The sequence below is a fragment of the Chiroxiphia lanceolata genome, chromosome 14 (assembly GCF_009829145.1).
Source record: "Chiroxiphia lanceolata isolate bChiLan1 chromosome 14, bChiLan1.pri, whole genome shotgun sequence".
Lineage (NCBI taxonomy): Eukaryota > Metazoa > Chordata > Aves > Passeriformes > Pipridae > Chiroxiphia > Chiroxiphia lanceolata.
The window spans coordinates 8,221,006-8,240,174 of record NC_045650.1 but is presented as its reverse complement, the minus strand read 5'-3'; the positions used below and the strand labels follow the sequence as shown (position 1 = coordinate 8,240,174).

Here is a 19,169-nt window from a genome sequence, read left to right as displayed (position 1 = left end):
CCAAAGAAATTAAAACCAACGCTGTGAGAATTCTTTTTTCTCTAGAATTATAGCAGAGGCATCTTTGAACAGAATTGCATATTCTCATATGGATTTATTTAACAAGTTTTTAATCTTTAAATATAGATTTAACACATTTTTTTACAGGTACATATACAATATAGTTCATTTAAACTTGCAGTCAGAGAAAATTCTCTACTGTAATTTATACATATACATGAAGAGCCTAGTTCAACAGCATACTCAGGGTAACATACCATGTCATGTGCAAAGTTTTAAATGTTAAAAACCTCAGACTGTACATTCAGATTCGCAGAACTTATCAACCTCATAAATTAATAAAAGCTTAGATTTAAAACTATGGAAGACAAAAAAGATTAAAACCATTTAATATGCAATGTGTGCTATGTTTGAGACAAATATTTACAGTTGTACCTCAAAATGTGTACTGTTACCACAAGAATTGTTACCACTATAAACAGCCCCAACAGTAACTTAAGACACTCCTATTTTTCCACCTAACAAGTGCATCGTGACCAATTTTAAAGCAGATGAAAAGAACCTTCAGTGGCTTAAAACCCCTCTGCTGTGATTGCCAGTGGCTGAAGGATACTGGGATCTTTCTAGGTCTTGTGGTGTTGCTCAGTTCAGACTTAGCTGGTCATGTTTTTGAGGGTGTGCGGGGGTTACCCGCAATACTGGCCACCCAAAGTGGAGAAAAGTCCACTGTGTGATGGGGAATCCCCAGGCAACCACAGCCATCAAGTAGTTCCACAATTCCTCCATACAAAAATGGTCACAAAAAACCCAAAACAAACCCCAGTATGTTTTAACTTAACTTAGGACTGTGTTTAAGAATCAGTTCACAAATAAAAGTCATAAAGGTCCCCCTTTAGTCCACAGCATAAACATTTCATTTGGATGGGACAGAGCAAATTCACTACTGCATGCACACTATTAACCCTGCTCTCCACATAGTCAGGTGCTCTTTGCACATGTCTGCTTAAAAGTCCAAACCACCTGTACCTACCTATGTTCTACAAAAGCAAAACTAGACGAAGAAACACAAACTTAAATTATGAGTGTTCAACATTCTTTTTCCTTTCTCAAAAATTCAATAGATACATTATTTGTTAAAGATGCTGAAAAGCACAGTCTTATCACAAGAACATCCTTAGTGCAAACGTGGACATTTAACTTGGATTTATGGCACGTGTTCCAAAAGTACATACATTAATGTAAACTTCAACACTTGCTAGATACAGGTTTCAGCCTTGGGACACTTTGGGACCCTAAGTGATTGGCGACAACCCTGAGTTGCCAGTTTGACCTGATCCAAACCTCACAGAAATCAAGGGGACTGACTGCAATGAGCTGGAGTCAGACCCTAAGTGCAAAAAGAGGATCTTTAGCATTATTGCATCTTCACATGTGAGTCAGCCAGATAATGCTCTTACAGAACATTACATTCACATAGCTGAAGTAGATATTTAAGAAAAACCCATCCATAAAATCAATCAAGCAGGAGATACAGCTTCTTTGTTTGGTTTTGTTTTTTTTTTTTTCTTTTTGGTTTACCAAAACTCAACTCCTTTATTTGCAGCTTCAATAGTTGTCAGCTAATAAGTAGGTAAAGCCTACTTTAACCTGTAGAGGAAGTTTCAAGCATCTAAACAAAGTGTCAGGAAACTGTAGTGTACTTCTCTGATGAAACATGATGGATGTCATGGAAAAGCAGCAGGTAAAATTAATAAAATACCATACTTTCCAGAGGCGAAAAAAAAGAAAGAGCAGAGAATGGCTTCCTTTATGAATATGAGAAGCTGCTTAGGACCCCAGTCCTGTTCAGTGCAGATGAAGCTGTGGAGGTCTGTGAATGTGATGAATAGTACAGGACAACTCCAACTATTGTGCTATTTCTCTGTAACACTTAGTTGAAAGCTTCCAAAGAGCATCGAAAATAGGATGCTACTAGTTCACCCTTAATTCAAGGGGAACTAAACTTTCTCGTGTTACACAGGGCAGCATCTATAAAGTAATGGAGAATGATGTTAATATTAAAGCATCTGATTCCAAGAAATACATTGTTCCCTGTAATCATGTAACATTTGTATAACATAAAAAAAATAAGTGAACTCCTGCAGTTCTCCCTAAAAGCTGAACTTCCACTGGCTTCAGTGAGAGCCTTGACTAAGGCAGGACCACAGGGTTTGACTCATTTCCATCATCTATCACTTCATTATCACAGCAAGGCCAGTTGATATCTTCTCTAGACTCCTTATTTTGTCAGGCTCAAAATGGTTTTCTATGGTGTTACTAAATATCTGTTCAGTGAAGCTGGCTGGGATCTCAGGTCACAGGAGGAGACCCTGCTTTACGTTTCAAAGGCCAAAAAGAAATCAGCATTGCCTTTAATGGACCCTGCATAAATACAAAAGCCTGTGGCTGCAATCATTAAAGTGCATGAGTGATAGTGCAAACAGCTGCGCTGCATCTGCAAACTACAAGTGGCATTTTAACCAGGACTTAGACAAAGCTTGCGTGTTTCAGCCAACATGCTTATGCCAGCCCACGAGAGCTCAAGAGTTCAGCCACATACAATAAATACCCTGATCCGGCCGATTTGAGCCACAAAAGGGATGCCTCAAGCTCACCACAGTCAAGAGGATGATCCCCAGCACCCTGGCCAGCAGGAGCAGAGGACATGCAAGCTCGGTCCTTCAGGCACTACCAGCGGGGGAAACCTTTGCTCAGCTTTATGGCATGAAGAGCACACGCAGGGGATCCCCTTAAGGCTTGGAAGAGATAATTTGGCAAGTAGGCTGTTAAAGCAAACTAGGAGAGGGTCTGGTGTGTAGAACAGGTGTCTTCCTTAAATCACAGAATTATAGAATCACAGAATGGTTTGGGTTGGAAGGGACCTTAACGATCATCTAGTTCCAACCCCCTGCCAAGGACAGGGATGCCACCCACAAATTTAGGCTGCTTGGGGTCCCACCCAACCTGGTCTTGAACACTTCCAGGGATGGGGCTAAACTTAGTGAGTGCCTGCCTTTGGCACAGAGCATCCTTCCATGCCTGCTCTGAGTGCTTTGGACTCAAGACAAATTCTGCCATAACACTTTTTTTCTGTTTAAAAGGACTTGAAAGTTGTAGCAATGTTTCTTTTATATTTATAATAAGTAAAGGCATTTATCACTGCTTCTACTTTTCATTCTAATCCCTTCCTTCACTCTGAAGTTCCTTCAAACTACTCTATTTCAGGCTCTCTTTAAAAGAAATCAGTCTCACACAATCTCCATGCAGCGAGTGGAAATTAGACACTCGCCCTAATCTCTGCCCAGCTTTTAAAGTTCAGGTGAAAAAAGTTAAACTCTGATGTGAAAATCTGAGACCAAACAACATGTTTCCTTTAGCTTGCATCCGTTTACCACTGCTGAGAGAAAAGATTAGCAGGGACAGCGCTTAACCTTGATGAGAGGGGAGGCTGCACTGCTGCTGGACATGAGCACTGTGTCACTGAAGAGAAAACAAGTCACATCTACTTTGGGTTACAGCAAGGACCTAATTTCTGCTGTCCCCCCCTCTCCCTTTGCCATGAAGCTGCAGCACAGGTGAGACGTTTCTTCCTTCACTGGCACAGACACTGCCAGGGCTATAAATTGTGATTTTGGCACATCATCCACCAAGGGACATGCAGAAATGTTTTGTCTCCTGCCCTACTGCAGAAGAGGAGTTGGGATTGTAATGCTGCAGCCCTCACCTTCCCTGAAATGAAGAGATAATTCCACATCTTGTTAATTCATAGCAAAAACAAGTCAGTAGACCAGGCAATGCCTGACAGCTCTAGCAAGGCAGCTGGCACTAGCAACACATGGGTGAACCTCAGCAGTAGCTATTTTCTGAATATTGCTCTTTCTGAGCAGAGTTCTCTCCAAATTTTTCTCATTTTGATCATTTTGAGATCTGTGTGTAATCCCCTTCAATACAAAACATTTCCTATGGCACAAAAAAATCCACTGTGGATGTGCACAGAAGAGTGAATAAATCTATTCAGAAGAAAGCATCAAGGACTAAACTTAGAACTTAACAGCTAGAGGCACACCAGAAATAAAACTTGTTTTCAAAATGATCTCCAAGCCAGCTGTCTTCCTCCCAAAAAGCCTCTGGCTTATCTCCAGGCCAAGATTTACAAGAGGATGGTGGATTTGCAAAGCTAGAGATGGCCAGGTAGTAGGGCATGGACCTTTGCTAAGTTAAAATGGGCAGCAAAAAGTTCCCTGTAACTTCATTATGATTTGTATTGGCTCAACACTGGAATAATTAGCAGGAGGGAAAGGAACAGCTTGTAGGTGTATCAGACATCTTGTGGTGGGAGGGTTTTTTTAGGGCCACAGCACAAATTTAAGAAAAAAAATGTGAAGGTAAGGAAACGATGTAATCTATTCAGCTAAAGGCTTTGCACTGACAAAACATCCTCAAACCCAGATTTGTATGAATTCTGTTATGAGCTTCTGTAATTGGACAAATATTTTTATTTATTAGGGGGATCTGGAGAAATAACAGAAGCAATGCTCCTGTGAAGGGCCAGGAACTGCCTCTCCCCCAGCGCTGAAGTGACTCCAGAATGCTCTCAGCTCTTGGGGACCCCACAACATGTTAATCATGTTTACCCTGCTTATATGTAAACCAGCATTTCAGCACAAGCAGCTCATAATACAAGAGGGTTCAAGTGCTCCCTCCTGCCCCTACTTTGCTCTACAAGCTTGGCTGCCTAATTCTCCCTGTGCTATATTGGAGCAAGAGCTCCATCTTCTGAAGAAGCAGAAAAGAGCCCAATCCAGACTGCATTCCTGAGGAGTCAGTGGTACAGTGTCACCTGCAGTGTGAAGTGACCAGCCCACAGAGGAAGGAGAATTGCCAAATGCAAAGGTACTGTCTTAAAGTCAATTTTCAGAGTGCAAGTTGCTTATGGCTATAAGGACACGTCGCTGAAAAGCTCTAGGAATAGCTCTAGGAAATAGCAAGAAAACATCCTACATCATTCTGCAATCGAAAAGCTCTAGGAATAGCTCTAGGAAATAGCATGAAAACATCCTACATCATCCCACAATATTGCCTGGAGTGCACGTAAAATTAGAACCATGCCTTGAGACTGCAGGCACGATCAGCAATGGCAAAAGAACAGAATTACCTTCACAGGGAAAACAGAGCCTCAGTGCTGCAACTAAACCATGGGACACGACTGCAAAGTACCTGGGCAGTGGTGTGGGACTCACAGAAGGAGCTTTCTGTGATTTCACCTTGTGAAATTCTCCTTAGTTTGTACTCAACAACTTTGTAAACCAGTCTGGAGCTGTGAGTCTCTGGCTTTCAGGGATATGACCACTGACAAAGCAAACCAAGGTTCAAAGTTTGCCAGCACCCTGTTTTTGAGTTGCATTCACAGCTGGAGAACCCTCCTGCACAGAATATGGTGGGATGGGATAGCTATACATGCAGAGAAGATCAAGGTAGACATAATTGCATCTCGAAAACAGGGTGCCAGCAAAATTTGAACACTGGTTAGCAAACTACCCTTTACATAAAGTCAGAAAACCTCCAACCTGTGAGATTTGACTGCCCTTTAACAAAGGGGATAAAAAATACCTTCCTGTATGGGAAGGATTTCACTGAAATATACTGGAAAACCACCAAGAGCTGTCTGGAATTTTAAGCCTTTCAGAAGGCTTCCTTCATGTTCATCAAAATAATAGATTTTGACAAAAATGAAGTATTTAAAGATAAAACTCCTTGTGAAATTTGCTTCCTATGGTCATAACTAGTGTATTCTTTTTTTTTTTTTTTTAATGGACTAAGTCTATGTGGGTTTCCTGAGCTGTTCCCACCAAAACCCTGGTCTCCCATTTCCAGTGAACAGCATGGGGATGAGGCAACACATGGAGTGGTGATGCTGCATACACGGCAAGGGCGACAGGCTGCTCTTAAGGCATTTTCTTGTGTCATCTGTTATGCTTCCCTACCTATTTCTATGTACATTTACAGCTAGAAAATGTGAAATACGGTTTCCGAGACTAGAAGCCTTCGGCCAAAAGCTGGTAACCTGTTTATTATAAAATTTATCTAAGGATGGGATTAACCAGCAGGCAGCAATGAGGGCAGGAGTGAGGCTGCAGGGATGAAATATTGCCTTTAGAGTGCTGGGGGTCAGGCCACGATGTCTTTTGCAGCAGGAGGAGGTTTTGCCTAGGTGCCTCCTGTTCACACGGGGTTTGGGCTACAGCAGCGAGTAGGCAAAACAGTCACAGGAATCCCTGGTCAGACTCCATCTCTTCTCCTGGATCTTCTACTCAGTGCTCTTGCAAAGAAATCTACATTTTTAAATGCTTGGTTTTAATTTACTAGAGCCTAAAGTCTCAGAAATGTCTTAAGTGTTAAGAAACAAAAAAAGAAAGCTTAATTTACTACTTTTATTTACAGGCTTTTTGGAGTAGCTGCTTGCTTTTCTATTTTTCCTGCAGAGGCATATGCAGCCAGATTTAGTACACCAAGTGTAATGCAAATGGCTTAAAAGACCTGATTTGAGATATGAAATATTTCTGCTAGGCGTGCTATATAATACCTGCAACTTTGGCATTCCGAAATCTGCAGTCACCGACTACTATCTGCAGACTGTGGACAGGAATCCAGCCTTCTTTTCTTCTGTTTAGGTTTTTCACCAACCTTTGAATGACAACAGCATTAGTAAAAGAAACCAACCAACTCAGGAGCAGTTTGATGTGGTCACACTCTACACAACTGGGAGTGCAACCAACAGTTCACTCAAACCAGGGAAGCATTTTAACAGGAGCTGGGCGTGCATTTAAAGTATTCCTCCCAACTTAGGAACCTAATTAAAAAGCCTGCATTGGGAGCACATCTGCCTTGGGCAACTCTCTAGTCAATGGAGAGGAACAGGACTCTCTCTCTCCTTATCCTGCCTGAGACCTCCAGAGATGCCAGTGAGGAAAACCAGGTACTGATGGAGCCAAGGGCAATTACTTTCCTCACTCCTCTGCTATTCAGACTGGTAGGATGAATTTAGTCAGGGTACTATAAGCAAATTAAAGCCAAGACTTAGGCAGCTGGAAATACTCATAAGTGACATCTCTCTGTCTCACTCATGCAGTAAAATTTGTACAAACAAAAAATTTGGTGTGAGAAATCTGACTGGCACTGGTCGAAATCCCCAAGAGAGGTGAATATTCAGTAAACCTGAGATTATTTGCATCTTGCTTTTGCTAACAGCAAACTGAATTTTACAAAATGCAGTAGGAGTAAATGATCACTGCAGATCCCTTCCAACTGAAATATTCTATTTTATCCTTTTTTGAATTTCCCTTGAAGTGCAAGGGCTGTAGCTGTCAGACAGGAATCCTCCATGGGGCATTCACATCTATGAATCTATGGGCTAGTGCCTGCACAAATCTGATCCAGGTTCCTGCTAAAATCCCCCTTCCCACACCCCAAACAAGGCATTAGCACACTGCTCTCTCTCCTACTGAGACCCCAGGCTGGCTGATGAGAGCTAGTCAGAATCAACCTGGAAAGGAGAGACAGCCAGGAATCTCAGCCAAATTGCTGCAAATCTTGGGAGAGAGAATGCTGCCCTCTCAGACAAGGAGACTAATGGTTCAACAGGCAGGAGGCCTGGGATAGTCATTCCCCAGGCAATGCTCCCAGACACAATGAGAGAACCAGGTGTAAGGTGTAAGCTTGTGAGCCATAGGTTTAAATACAACAAAGATGCTCCGCAGTCATCAACTAGTTTAACACTTGTACAGCTGTTTGAGGGAGGAAAATGTCTTGCAATTACTCAGTATTGCCATTAATAAGCCCAGAGGAACAAAGCCAGGAGCTGGGCTGGGGTGTGCAAAGGGCTCGCACTCAAAGCACCATCTGAAAAGTGGGAAGAGGGGCTGTGAAGATATTGGTAAAACCCACCTCACCCAGACACCCATGGCAAGGGAAGTCCTGACATGTTTTCCCAGGATGGCATCTAGTCTTGGCAAGGGAATGAATTCTCCAGCTTTCTGGAATAGTCTAAAACTTAATCAGAGGCTGCAATGGGTGTATCACCAGGCAAGTGACATTTCAAGGGAATGCCTTGCAGGCTCTTAGAGATAAGGCACAGTAGTCCTAAAATACCTACCACTGTCCCTCACCATCTTCATGCACGAGCTGAATTTCATCCCCGTTTTTCACCAGCAGGTCCTCTGATCCTCTCCTCTTGCAGTCTGCAAGGGCTTTGTATTTTCCTGGAGACTGTGGCAGAATGAAAACCTTATCTTATTTAGCTACATTTCATGTCACGCAGCTGTTATTTCTGACTGCCACAGGGAATGTGACAGAGCCATATCAGCTACATTAATTAAAATTATTTCAAGAAACTGTGGCTTGAGACATCTCCTCATTCCCCAAATTGAGATATGGAAATTCTGAGAGACATGGAAAAGATACATCCATTATCCAGTGAGGACAAACAAAGCAAGATGACTGAAAATGGCAGCACCTCAAGCTTCGAGACTATTGCATATCTACTAACCAGCTGGTTCCCATCCTCCTCTTCGGTGTCCGAGCAGTTGGAGAGGTACTGGTTACCCGACCACTCCTCCAACCCCTCACAGATTTCCAGGGACTGAGACATTCCTGGCCAGCCTGCAAGACAACGTGCAGCTCAGTTTGGGGGAAGCACAGCACCTGCAAAGCATGCCCTGAAGGGAGGGGAAGGGTCTGTACTTCGGTGGGGCTTGTTCTGGGGGGACACGAGCCCACTGTCCAACATCACCGGGCTGGTGCGCTCTGAGTCGTTCTCTTCTGAGCTTATGGAGGCTCTCTGCTGCTTTCTGAAGGGTTGAAAAAATAAAGAAGCAGATCTTAGTTTTACTTTATGAATGAATGCAAACTCCACTAGGTTTTGTAAAATGAAGTCAGAAATAATACTGATACCCCTTAATCTGTGTTTCTATAAAGGTTAAGGACTTCAGTGTCCGGTTTTAATTTTTTTGGGATGGGAAATAAAGTTGCTGCAGTTTCTCCACCCCTGAATTTGAGCACTGGTTTTGATCTTTGTCTGCATTTGCCAAGGAGCTGCAGCTCAGGCTGTGCTGCCAGGCTCGAGGGTGCCCCTCAACGACCCTGCCCCCAGACCACTGCCACCAAAGGGTGAGTAGCAGCACATCCCTCCTGTCCCCTCCCCAGAGGTCTTAGACAGAAATAGGGTGAAAATGGGTACCCCAGGGAGCCCCCAGTCCAGCTCCTGGCACTCACCCATCACTCAGCTGGGAGGATAGAGGGATCTGGTCTGTGCCTGAGCCGGGCTGCTGCTTCTCTACTGCAGGGAGGTCAAAAACCAGCTTAAAATCCATTTTTTATTAATAACTGTCACACTTGATGCATTACCTTAAAAATTACACCTTTTTTACAACCCTGTTGATTTCTCTTCAGAGAAAAACAGACCTATGGACTCTTGCAAAGCACAGACTTAGTTATGATTAAGATGGCATGTTAGCACAAATCCAATATTGAGCATGCTACTGAAGACCATAATATGCTTAAAATTAGGAGTCTGTTATGTATCTTGTTGAATTAAGCCTATGATAACAAACGTGAAATAATCCCCAGGGTAATGATGGCCAAAAAAACATACTTCTGTAATTAATTTTCACACAAGCACCTGGCCTTTACTGCTCCAAGTTATGTTATTTCCCTGTAATGTAAGGCCTCACTCCAGTATTTTGCTACCAGGCTTCTGCAAATCAATTCTCTAGTGAGAATTAGTGGATTTGAAGACTAGCAATGAGAAAACAGGAAAGGTTCTGCTACAGAGTGAATGCCACAGAGAAATTGGTCAAATGTACCTTTTATAAGCTCCTGCTGCTTGAACAAAATTTTTCGTATTTCATTCAACCATGCCATCTTCAGATCTACTGTTTGGGCCTGGAAGAAGAGAAAACTTTCAGAATTTTGAATTAAGATTTATGAATAAAATCTTGCTTTTCCATGTTGTAATTATCTGAAATCCTCGTTTTTCCAAAACCACCACTACATTTTAGACTCTTGATCTTTTAAAATTCATGGTTCCCATTACATCCAGGTAAAGCACAGTGGAAATTCTAGACCTATCACTACAATGCAAGGAGAGGAGTGCAAGCAAAAGCACCTGTGTGCATGCATCTTATCTCTTTCACAAAATACCTAAACACCGTTTTACAAAATACCTAAAGGTCCGTAACTGACTTTTAAACATATATTTACTTGGCTACATACACTTGCTTTATGAATTTAAGTTGGTTACTGTCTTATAACATGGAGGAAAAAAGCTAGGAAGAAGTCTAATTAAAAAAAAAAAATCAACCGACAGTATACTCATAATGAGTTTTCCTCTGAACAGCCTGTTAGGCAAACATTTCTCCATCAGAAATTTCAATTCAAGATGCTACAAATGGAAAAAAAAATCAAGAAGGAATCAGGTCACTGGGGCTACTATTCTGTAGATGAGTGAAAAGATTACTGGGAATAACAGGACAGAGGCTAAGCCTTTGCTCTGGGGGTAGCTCTGACATCTTAATTGTGCAAGAGCACATGTGGCCTGTGTCCATCAAAGCACTGGGTCCATTTCCAGCTCAACTCACATAAGGTATTAAGCACAATAAAATCTTTTTTGCAACTACAGGTCTATTTAAGATTTCATCTGGAATAAAAGGAGCAATTCTGTCTCTATTTTTAAGTGACTTTTATAGTTCTGGAATGAACACCAAGGACCAGCCACTGGGACAGATCTGTGAGCACTGACATGGGCAAAGAGAAAGAAGAAATGCACGTTAAATGTCTGATAATCCCATCAAGATCAATGGGACACATTCTCTTAACATTGTTGTGAGGATGCACAAATATCCAGATTTTTGAAGCTACAAACCTGCACAACATAGACCTCTTCTCGCCCACTGTACCAGATCTCAAATTTCCGATGATCTCCTTTCACATTCTCAGTTATTCCAACTGCATTCATCTGCAAATCCAAATGAAACAAAAAGTTAAACATACTACAAATCTCTCCCTCTTCCCTAGGAATCCAGCCTTTTGGCAGCATGCCAAACCTGTTTTCACCAATTTAACACATTTCATCAATTTTAATTTCAGTAGCAGCTGAAAGTCATTACCTGACTTATCCCCCCTGACTTTCAGTCAGCTTGCTGCATTTGGTTAAGCTTTCCAAAACCAATCAATGGACCTTAGGGAACTTTTCATTTTGGGAATCACTGGAACTAACTGAAGCATCATCTCATACCTCTTTCAGCATGGAATTTTGCAGATGAGGGATACGAAGCTTTATAAATACATGACACATTATTTCTGCCATATTATTCTTTATTTACTCACTAAATTCTGTTTTCCTCTGTCAGCGATAATTAAAACCCATTGTGAAGCCTTTAGCTCCTTTAAGAGTTTCAGTTCAATGTCTTTTGGTCCCTTGCCATTCCTGTAGTTGTGACACCACCCCAAGAAAGGTAAATTTTTGGATATTCAGCCTGAGCTGCCATAAATATGAGAGACAGTAAATCCTGGTCAGAGGGAGGAAATAGAATTTCAGAATCCACTAACCTGAATGAACAGACCTTAAATCTGTCTATTCCTGGCTTTCAGGACACACACAGGCTGGAAGCTGAATGCTGCTGTACCTGGGTACCCATCATCACTGACCACTTTTGATAATTTGGATGAAAATACCAAGGGCCCAAATCGCTCAGGATCTGCACGTTGTGACCCACCTGAATGAGTAGCTCAAACTGTGATTAGAAACCAAGAAACTCTTCAGCAACAGAAGACCTCTGACCCCCCCTGCTGAACATGCCATGAAGATGAAAAATGCTTTAATACCTGATATCACATAAACCATTCTCTCACTTAAAGCAGAGTTTGCTGGCAATTTATCACTGAACAAAGGATGGTCAAAAATAGCTCAAGTCTTCTGTGTTTTGAAACAGATGTAATAATAATGGTATCATCTATCATAAATTATTCAAGCAGACTGGGTTAGATAAATCCAGTATAAACACAAATGAAGCTTTAGAAATAACATCTGTTTAACATTGCTGGTCCTCCTTGACAATATGTGCATCCTCAGATCTTTTGGTCTGAAAGACTATGAGGATTTATAGATTAGGTCACATGGACTTATGTTCTGTGCCCATTTTCAGTGACTATGAGCAGCCTCAGGAAATAGGAAGCAAATTGCTCTTAGAATCATAGACACACTTAGGTTGGAAAAGGCCTCTAAGACCATCAAGTCCAACCATTTCCCCAGCACTGTCAAGTCCACTAGTAAGCCATGTCCCCAAGTGCCACATCTACAATCTTTTAAATCCCTCCAGGGATGGGGATTCCACCACTGCCCTGAGCAGCCTGTTCCAGTGTCTGACCACTTTTTCAATGAAGAAATTTTACCAAATATCCAACCTGAACCTCCCTGATGCAACTTGAGGCCATTTCCCCTTGTCCTATTGATGTCACAATGTCTTAGAAAGCCGGAAGAGGCTACATTCTGATTTTATGAAAACTTAAACTCAAAACTTAAAATATATGAAAGTTATTGGAAGGGCAGACTAGAGAGCACTTCATCCAGTTGCTGCAGTTCCCAGTTCTGTGCATCTTGTTTATTGACAATTTATACAGAATCTCCCACAAAACTGCCCAGGCATCAAGATATTAGAAATTTTAGATGATCTACTGTGATGAGGTGAAGAAAAAGTGCTAGAAATAGACAGATTTAAGGTCTGTTCATTCAGGTTGGTAGATTTTGAAATTCTGTTTCCTCCCTCTGACCAGGATTTACTGTCTCTCAGCTGTTGAATTGCTGCAATGCAGACTGAGGTGGGCTAGTGCAAAGCTCTGGGATGGTGTTCATCTGCATCGGCTTCCACGTGGCACCAGGCAGGCTGATTTACCTGGCATTGCAGTAACCTGCATCCTCTAAGTCACTGAATCTCAGCTGAAGAGATATTTACCACTGGATGTTTTACACAGTATGCAAAATATTATCCTGAGGGGTTCTTTTTTTGTTGTTTTACAGATGCTCCATTACACAGCTTCTACCCGGCAGCTTGTTTCAATTCTGAATCCGCAAAAAACATTGTTGCAAAGAAAAATAATTTCCTGATACTTAGGAATGTGGTTTAGTGGCGGACTTGGCAGTGCTGGTGATGATCTTAGAGGTCTTTTCCAACCTCAACGATTCTGTGATTCTATGATCATGAATCAAACAAATGCCAAGCTCCAAGAACATGATTTTGCCCTCAGTGTAGCAATTCTCAAAACATATGTGTGCAGATGTAATCCTGTCACATCCATGCATTCTCAAACTCCAACCTCTCAGTGTGTCAACACAAACAACTGGAAAATGAACCCTCTTGAGGCAAAGAAAAACCCTGGACACATTGCCTGGACTCCTGAGCACAGGATTTTCTCCTCTGAGCTGGATTTTCCCCCACCACCTCTTCAGGTCTTTCAAAAGCATGTTATGGTAAAACAAGTACTGCAGGGAAAACAAGCTCTCCAGAAAGAAAATTATGCTGTTTGGGGAAAACATTAAGTACCGAAACATATGGCCTGAGATTTGCTTTTAATACACAATTTGTAACGTGCGCTGGAGCTGAACAGACTTATCTACTGTTACCTTGTTTTCTGACTACTCATGGCATCTCCCTCCCCAGGCCCCACTGAGATCAGGGACCTGCACCAGCGATCTGCTCTGCTTCCAAGTGCCCATTTTTTTCCCTTCTAAGATATACCCATATTGGGGTTTTGTTTATTAAGAAAAACAATGCAAAGTACTGAGAAAAAATGCTGATGTTAGAAGTGCTCATCACAAGCAGTATGCCAGAAGGTCTCTTTTAGAGGAGCAGTTAGGGAATGTTATTGACAATAGTTAGCATTTAGAGGCTTGAGACTGTTGTTTATGCCCCTCATATTTTGCCATAGGCTATTCTGTCATCTGATAATTGTCCTTTTAGCTGCAGTCAGAGCCTGCTGAAGGAGAAAGGCAATGGAGGAGGAAGAGTTATCACTACATCCTCCTGCCTGCCTGGGAAATAGGGCTCAGGAGCAGCCAGGCAGACCCCTGCCCAAGGGGCCTCCCCCCCTCCCCCTTGCTCTCCCAGGTGGGCTGGGGAAGATGCAAAAGACCTCTCCTCTTTCATGCCCTCGCCCACACTCCTGGAAAGTGGACTAGGGGAGGGAGGCAGGCACATTGGTATCCCTGGAATTTGCCCATAGCTCCATTTCCCTGGCACATGCCATCACATACATGAGTCCAAGTCCACGAGCTCTACCAGCTGCTATCTCAGCTGTGGGAGTTCTCAGAGGTTATACAACCAACATCCTTTCATGGGCATGGCACAGCCCTACAAGGCATTACAGCCCTTGACAGCAGAAAACAATCAACTGTATCAAGGGAAAAATACTGTCTGGGTCTGCAGAATTACTAGTCTACAATACACATGGCAATGCAAAAGTAAAATGCCCTTACTTTCAAAAATAAAACTAAAAAGTCCTTACTTTCAAAAAATGCTTAAAACTGTAAGATGAGGTTTTGTCATATCCATCTCCGTGCTCCTCTCGCTTCTTGCAGAAGACCAAGGCTTTCTCATACAAGAACAGATGCCTCTGCATTGGCTTGAACCTGGCAAGGTCCTTCATTTTTGTCGGGCCTTTTCGGTGTCCTGTCCAAACGCTGAAAGATCCCTGCATCAATACTTTCCCCAGTTCGCTCAGGTCACCCTGGTGAGGGCAGGACAAGTAAAAAAAGAAATAAAAAGATGTCAATTAAAACGTAAGAGGACTCTCCAAACAACGATGGGTGACAGGGCCAGCTCTGTTCCAAGGCATGTCCCTCTAAGAACAGGTCTTCCTGGAAGGAGCAGATGATCTTTTGGGAGTGATGGCACGGTGCCAGGAGAGAAGCAAGGCTGCAGCTACTCTAGAGAAACTGGAAGAATTAAGAAGACAGGAAAAGCTCCTATGGAAGATCAGGTCAGGGGCTCTGGTTACTTCAGTGGGAGAGGGCAGATGAGATTTGAGCCTGAACTAAGGTGTCAGAAGATGGAATTCTCCAGGAGGCCAGGACTGGGACCAGCAGCTTTGAAAGCCAACCCCTCACCCTTCCCTGAAGCCCTAGGAAAGACAACCACTTCCATGGGAAAGGATCAAAATCAGTCTCAGAGAGTAGTTAGTGAAATGTTGAATGTGAAATGCTATGAGGACACCCCAGGTGAATTATTAGGTCAGCCATGAGAACACTTAGGTGCATGCTGAAAAAATCCTCTGTAAAACCACAAGGTGGCAAGTGCGGGCACTATGCAACTCTGGATATGTCCCTTAGATGTGGATATTTTCCAAAACCCTGAAATCAGAGGGAAGACTGTCATCTGTAAGAGCTTCCTGATCTCATTCACTTTGTAGCTGTTGAAGAACAGTTTTCAGCTCATACATTCTGGGACACTATCCATTCCCAATGCATCATCCAGTCCTGTGCTAGGGCTCTCATTACCCAGTTCTACTCACATCATATCCTGTTATTGAAATCTGATGCATAGAGTCGTTGACTGACTTCAGCAAATCCAACATTGCAACCAGAGCTTCTTGAAGTTCCTGAACTCCATCACAGCTCGTGCTGTACTTTAACAGTTCCTGAAAATAGAAATGGAAGAGCATGTATTTGCACTTGAACAAAGCAGATTTTTTCCACCTCACCCAAAGTTACCAATGCTCAGCAATTTACAATGAGTTTCTTTTTTCAAATGTCACTGGAAAAAAGACTCCCTCTAAACCACAGTCAGTATGAGGTGTGGAACAGATCTCTGCAGGATGGCCCGTTTTTTCTGAGTTTCCTTAAAGGTGGTGTCAGCTTTTAGAGCAGCATCTGATTTCTTTTTGTTGTGTTTTCCTGCTTGGTAAGAAATGGGAAATAAGGCTCAGGTTTTTCATTAGCTGCCTATATGTCATATATGCCCTCAAATGATGTTGCAGTAGATGATTGCCTTCAGCCTGGCAGAGACAAGGCACAGAATTTATAAAATCCAGAGTCTTCAAGTCAATAAATGGAAGACATAATTTTACCACTGAGATAAAATTAGTTTTGTTTCACTTAGAGCTGCATGTATACTCATTCAAGAGGCTAGAAGGTGGGGTTCAGAAGCTACTACCCAAGTGTTATTCCCACCTTACAGAGTGAGAATAACAGCACTGCCCTGCCTCAGATGGGGGACACAAGAATAAGTGCATTAAAGATTACAAGCACTGTAAACACCTGAGGAGAAGAGATACACTAACATAATATATTTCATTCATCATATTCTCATGATCATCCCTGGTTCAGTTTTCTTAGAAGTGCATCTGTCATTTTGCATCTCTGAACAGATTCAAACAGTTTTTTCTCCCCTTAAAAACAGCTTGTTAAAAGCACTTGTTCCTTTTTCAGATATATGAATATTTGTCTTCACTGAAAGTCACTTCAGAGGGCCAAGATAAGCAATATATCATCTAAAGCTTGGTGCTGATTTGCAGGTAACCTTTAATTGAAAAATAAAACAAACTGGAAAACAAATCTAATCTATCTGCTGATGTCCCTTCAGAGCAGAATATGAAATACCTTTAGAAGTAACTGGTATTTTGTCAGGCGCTGCACTGGTTTAAGTAAATAGGAATCCAGCCCGAGTTTGTGTTCTAATTTTCTTTGGCATTCCTGGAACACAGAATTCAGATTAAGTAAATTTGGCACCAACTATAAGTAGTTATTCCAACACCATGACTGTGAGATTTGCTGACTTTGAAGATTTCATGTCAAAATGTTGTATGGTGCCTAAAACTACAGAAATTTTATACCAACATGTAAAATAATATAATGAATGGATCTGCCTTACACTCCTTGTGTACTAGAAACTCCAACACCTACTTTTGTGAGGTTTCATGCAACGGTAAACAGAATACAACGAAATTGTGGGATGTTGAGGAGGGTGTTGAGGACAAGGAGTGTCCCAGGACAGTGCCTTCCTCGGTGGAACAAACAGCTCACCTGGAAGAAGGTGCTTTCAGAGCACTGCCTCCACAGGGACTCCGACCGGGGCTTGTTCTGGCAGTACTTCTCATACATCTGGAAATCCTCTCTCTGTAAGGGAAGCCAAAAAGTAAGTCACATTCATGAACCCAATCCTGCTGGGCAGCCAAATAAGACAAGCACTCAAACTGTAATTTTGTTTTTATCTCTGCTGCCAACTTCAATATCTAAAAGTGACAGAGTTTGGGTAAAAAAAAACCATGGCTGGGAATCACAGCAGAGTCATGATGGCTGCTCTGCCCCACCTGCTGCTGGCCAGGCACCTCTGCTCCCAGGCTGGCTGCTGGTACTGCAGATCAGGAGCCTCTTACTCAGCTGACACAACTGAGAAGTTGCAGAGTGCGACAAATCAGGAGAAACGTTGGCCTTTGAGTGTGCTTTACATGTGAAAATGAGTCACTCACTCTGTCTAGGAAACAACATCCCACTCTCTCGGGTGCTCCCAGGCAGTTTTCCAAACTGTGCAGGAAAATTCTGCAAGAGATGGAAGAAGGGACAAAAATGCAGCAGTGAGCAAGGTAAGGTTTGGGTGTTTCATCATTACAGGAAATCAGTCTGATAAAAAGGGGAACAGAGCAGCATCATACTTGTTGTGGAAGTCGTATATCTCGGACATGTTTCCGAAGAGGACATCCTTCCTGTTCCTCAGCACAGGAGGCAGGAGGATGAGCATGGTAGGATTATCCATCTCAGCTCTGTAGCCCTGCAGGATGCAAAAAGGGCTCATCACTCAGTTGGTAAGGCCTTGGCTTGGCATCTCCTCGAAGGCAGATGAAAAGGGGACATAAATAGACTTTCAATATGATCTGCTTTGGTTCAAAGTGCAATGTACATTTTATTTCCTTATTTTTGTCTCTAAATCCCTGTCTTTCAGTCCCTGGGCACACGGGATTGCAATCCAGCAGGGAATGGCTTGGGACAGCTCCTGTGGGACTGGCAGCACTGCACAGATGCTCCCAATTCAACAAAGGCAAACCTCAGCCACCTTCTCCTTGCTATGGCCTGACTGCAGGGTCTCAGAGGAATACTTGTTCAAGAAGAACACATCTGCTGCTATGACCATGGGAAACAGTCATAGAGTGGCAGTGTGTGTGTACAGGGTATGCAGTTACACACAGCCTCACCAGAACCAGTGGAGGAGGCGGCTCCTTACAAAGCAGAGACAGCTTGAGATCAAATACCAAAATCAATGGGCTTTTTGCTCTTGTACAAGACTTGCTGAGCACCAGGGTCTTGCTCTCCTCAATGCCTCAGGAATTCTGTGCTCTGTGGCTCCAGCTGCCTCTTGAAATCAAGGCTCCCAAACCGGGAGAGACACCACTGCAGTACAAATCATTGAGTGGAACTAGGAAACAATGCAAAGCTCCCCAAAGTAACATCTCATTGCTGCAAAATCATTCACCAGGTATGGCAAACATCCTAACTGCAGTGTAGGGAAAGGCATGGCCAGAGCTCAGGACCATGACTGCCAAGAAGCCCCCAGCTCAAGTTGGCCCTGCTGGTCACCAAGGACTGCACAGAACAGAGGCCCTTCTAACAGGAGCAGCAAAAACGTACTCAATATGTACAGCATATTTTCTTTGGCTTTCCAAATTAATCTCTCACACTCACTATGGCTGGAATCAATATTCCTTATACTAAACAGGCGTTTTGTAGTTGATTGAGGATGCAGTAGATGATAAGTGTGTGGAAAATTAGTAATTTGTATTTAAACCGTGCAAGCAGGTTTCCCCCTTGAAAGGAAATACTATTTTCAGAAAACTGTCCATTTTTCTCTATCTAGACTTGATGAGCACGGTAATAAATTTTGTACCTGCCAACTGCTTCATCATAGAGAGTGTGGTTTAACAAAAAACCCAATCAGTGCATGTAATTACCTGCAGTCCAACAGATTTATATCCTGCTTGCTCCTGGGCGAGAGAAATGCAAGGAGGGGGAGCTATTTAACAGCCAACTTGTTTTGGCCATCAGCAAGAGTTATTTTGGAATAAAGTAGAAGTGTCTAGAATGGCAGTAC

General features: G+C 42.6%; 1 protein-coding gene across 3 annotated transcripts in view; it reads right to left on the bottom strand.

The window, feature by feature from the left end:
• Positions 1-19,169, bottom strand: part of MCF2 (MCF.2 cell line derived transforming sequence) — a 59,512-nt gene that overhangs the window by 139 nt on the left and 40,204 nt on the right. The window contains exons 17-30 of one of the 3 annotated variants that reach the window (XM_032701947.1): positions 17,740-17,855; positions 17,557-17,626; positions 17,111-17,203; positions 16,688-16,780; positions 15,601-15,726; positions 14,596-14,817; positions 10,958-11,050; positions 9,900-9,978; positions 9,310-9,373; positions 8,779-8,885; positions 8,585-8,697; positions 8,192-8,304; positions 6,623-6,723; positions 90-6,371 (exon numbers count right to left, since the gene is read on the bottom strand). In XM_032701947.1, coding sequence (XP_032557838.1) covers positions 6,319-6,371; positions 6,623-6,723; positions 8,192-8,304; positions 8,585-8,697; positions 8,779-8,885; positions 9,310-9,373; positions 9,900-9,978; positions 10,958-11,050; positions 14,596-14,817; positions 15,601-15,726; positions 16,688-16,780; positions 17,111-17,203; positions 17,557-17,626; positions 17,740-17,855 — 1,443 coding nt within the window. In that variant the 3' untranslated portion in view covers positions 90-6,318. Of the gene's footprint in view, positions 1-89; positions 6,372-6,622; positions 6,724-8,191; positions 8,305-8,584; positions 8,698-8,778; positions 8,886-9,309; positions 9,374-9,899; positions 9,979-10,957; positions 11,051-14,595; positions 14,818-15,600; positions 15,727-16,687; positions 16,781-17,110; positions 17,204-17,556; positions 17,627-17,739; positions 17,856-19,169 lie in introns of those variants that run through there. The other 2 variants (XM_032701948.1, XM_032701946.1) reach the window with 2 other exon arrangements.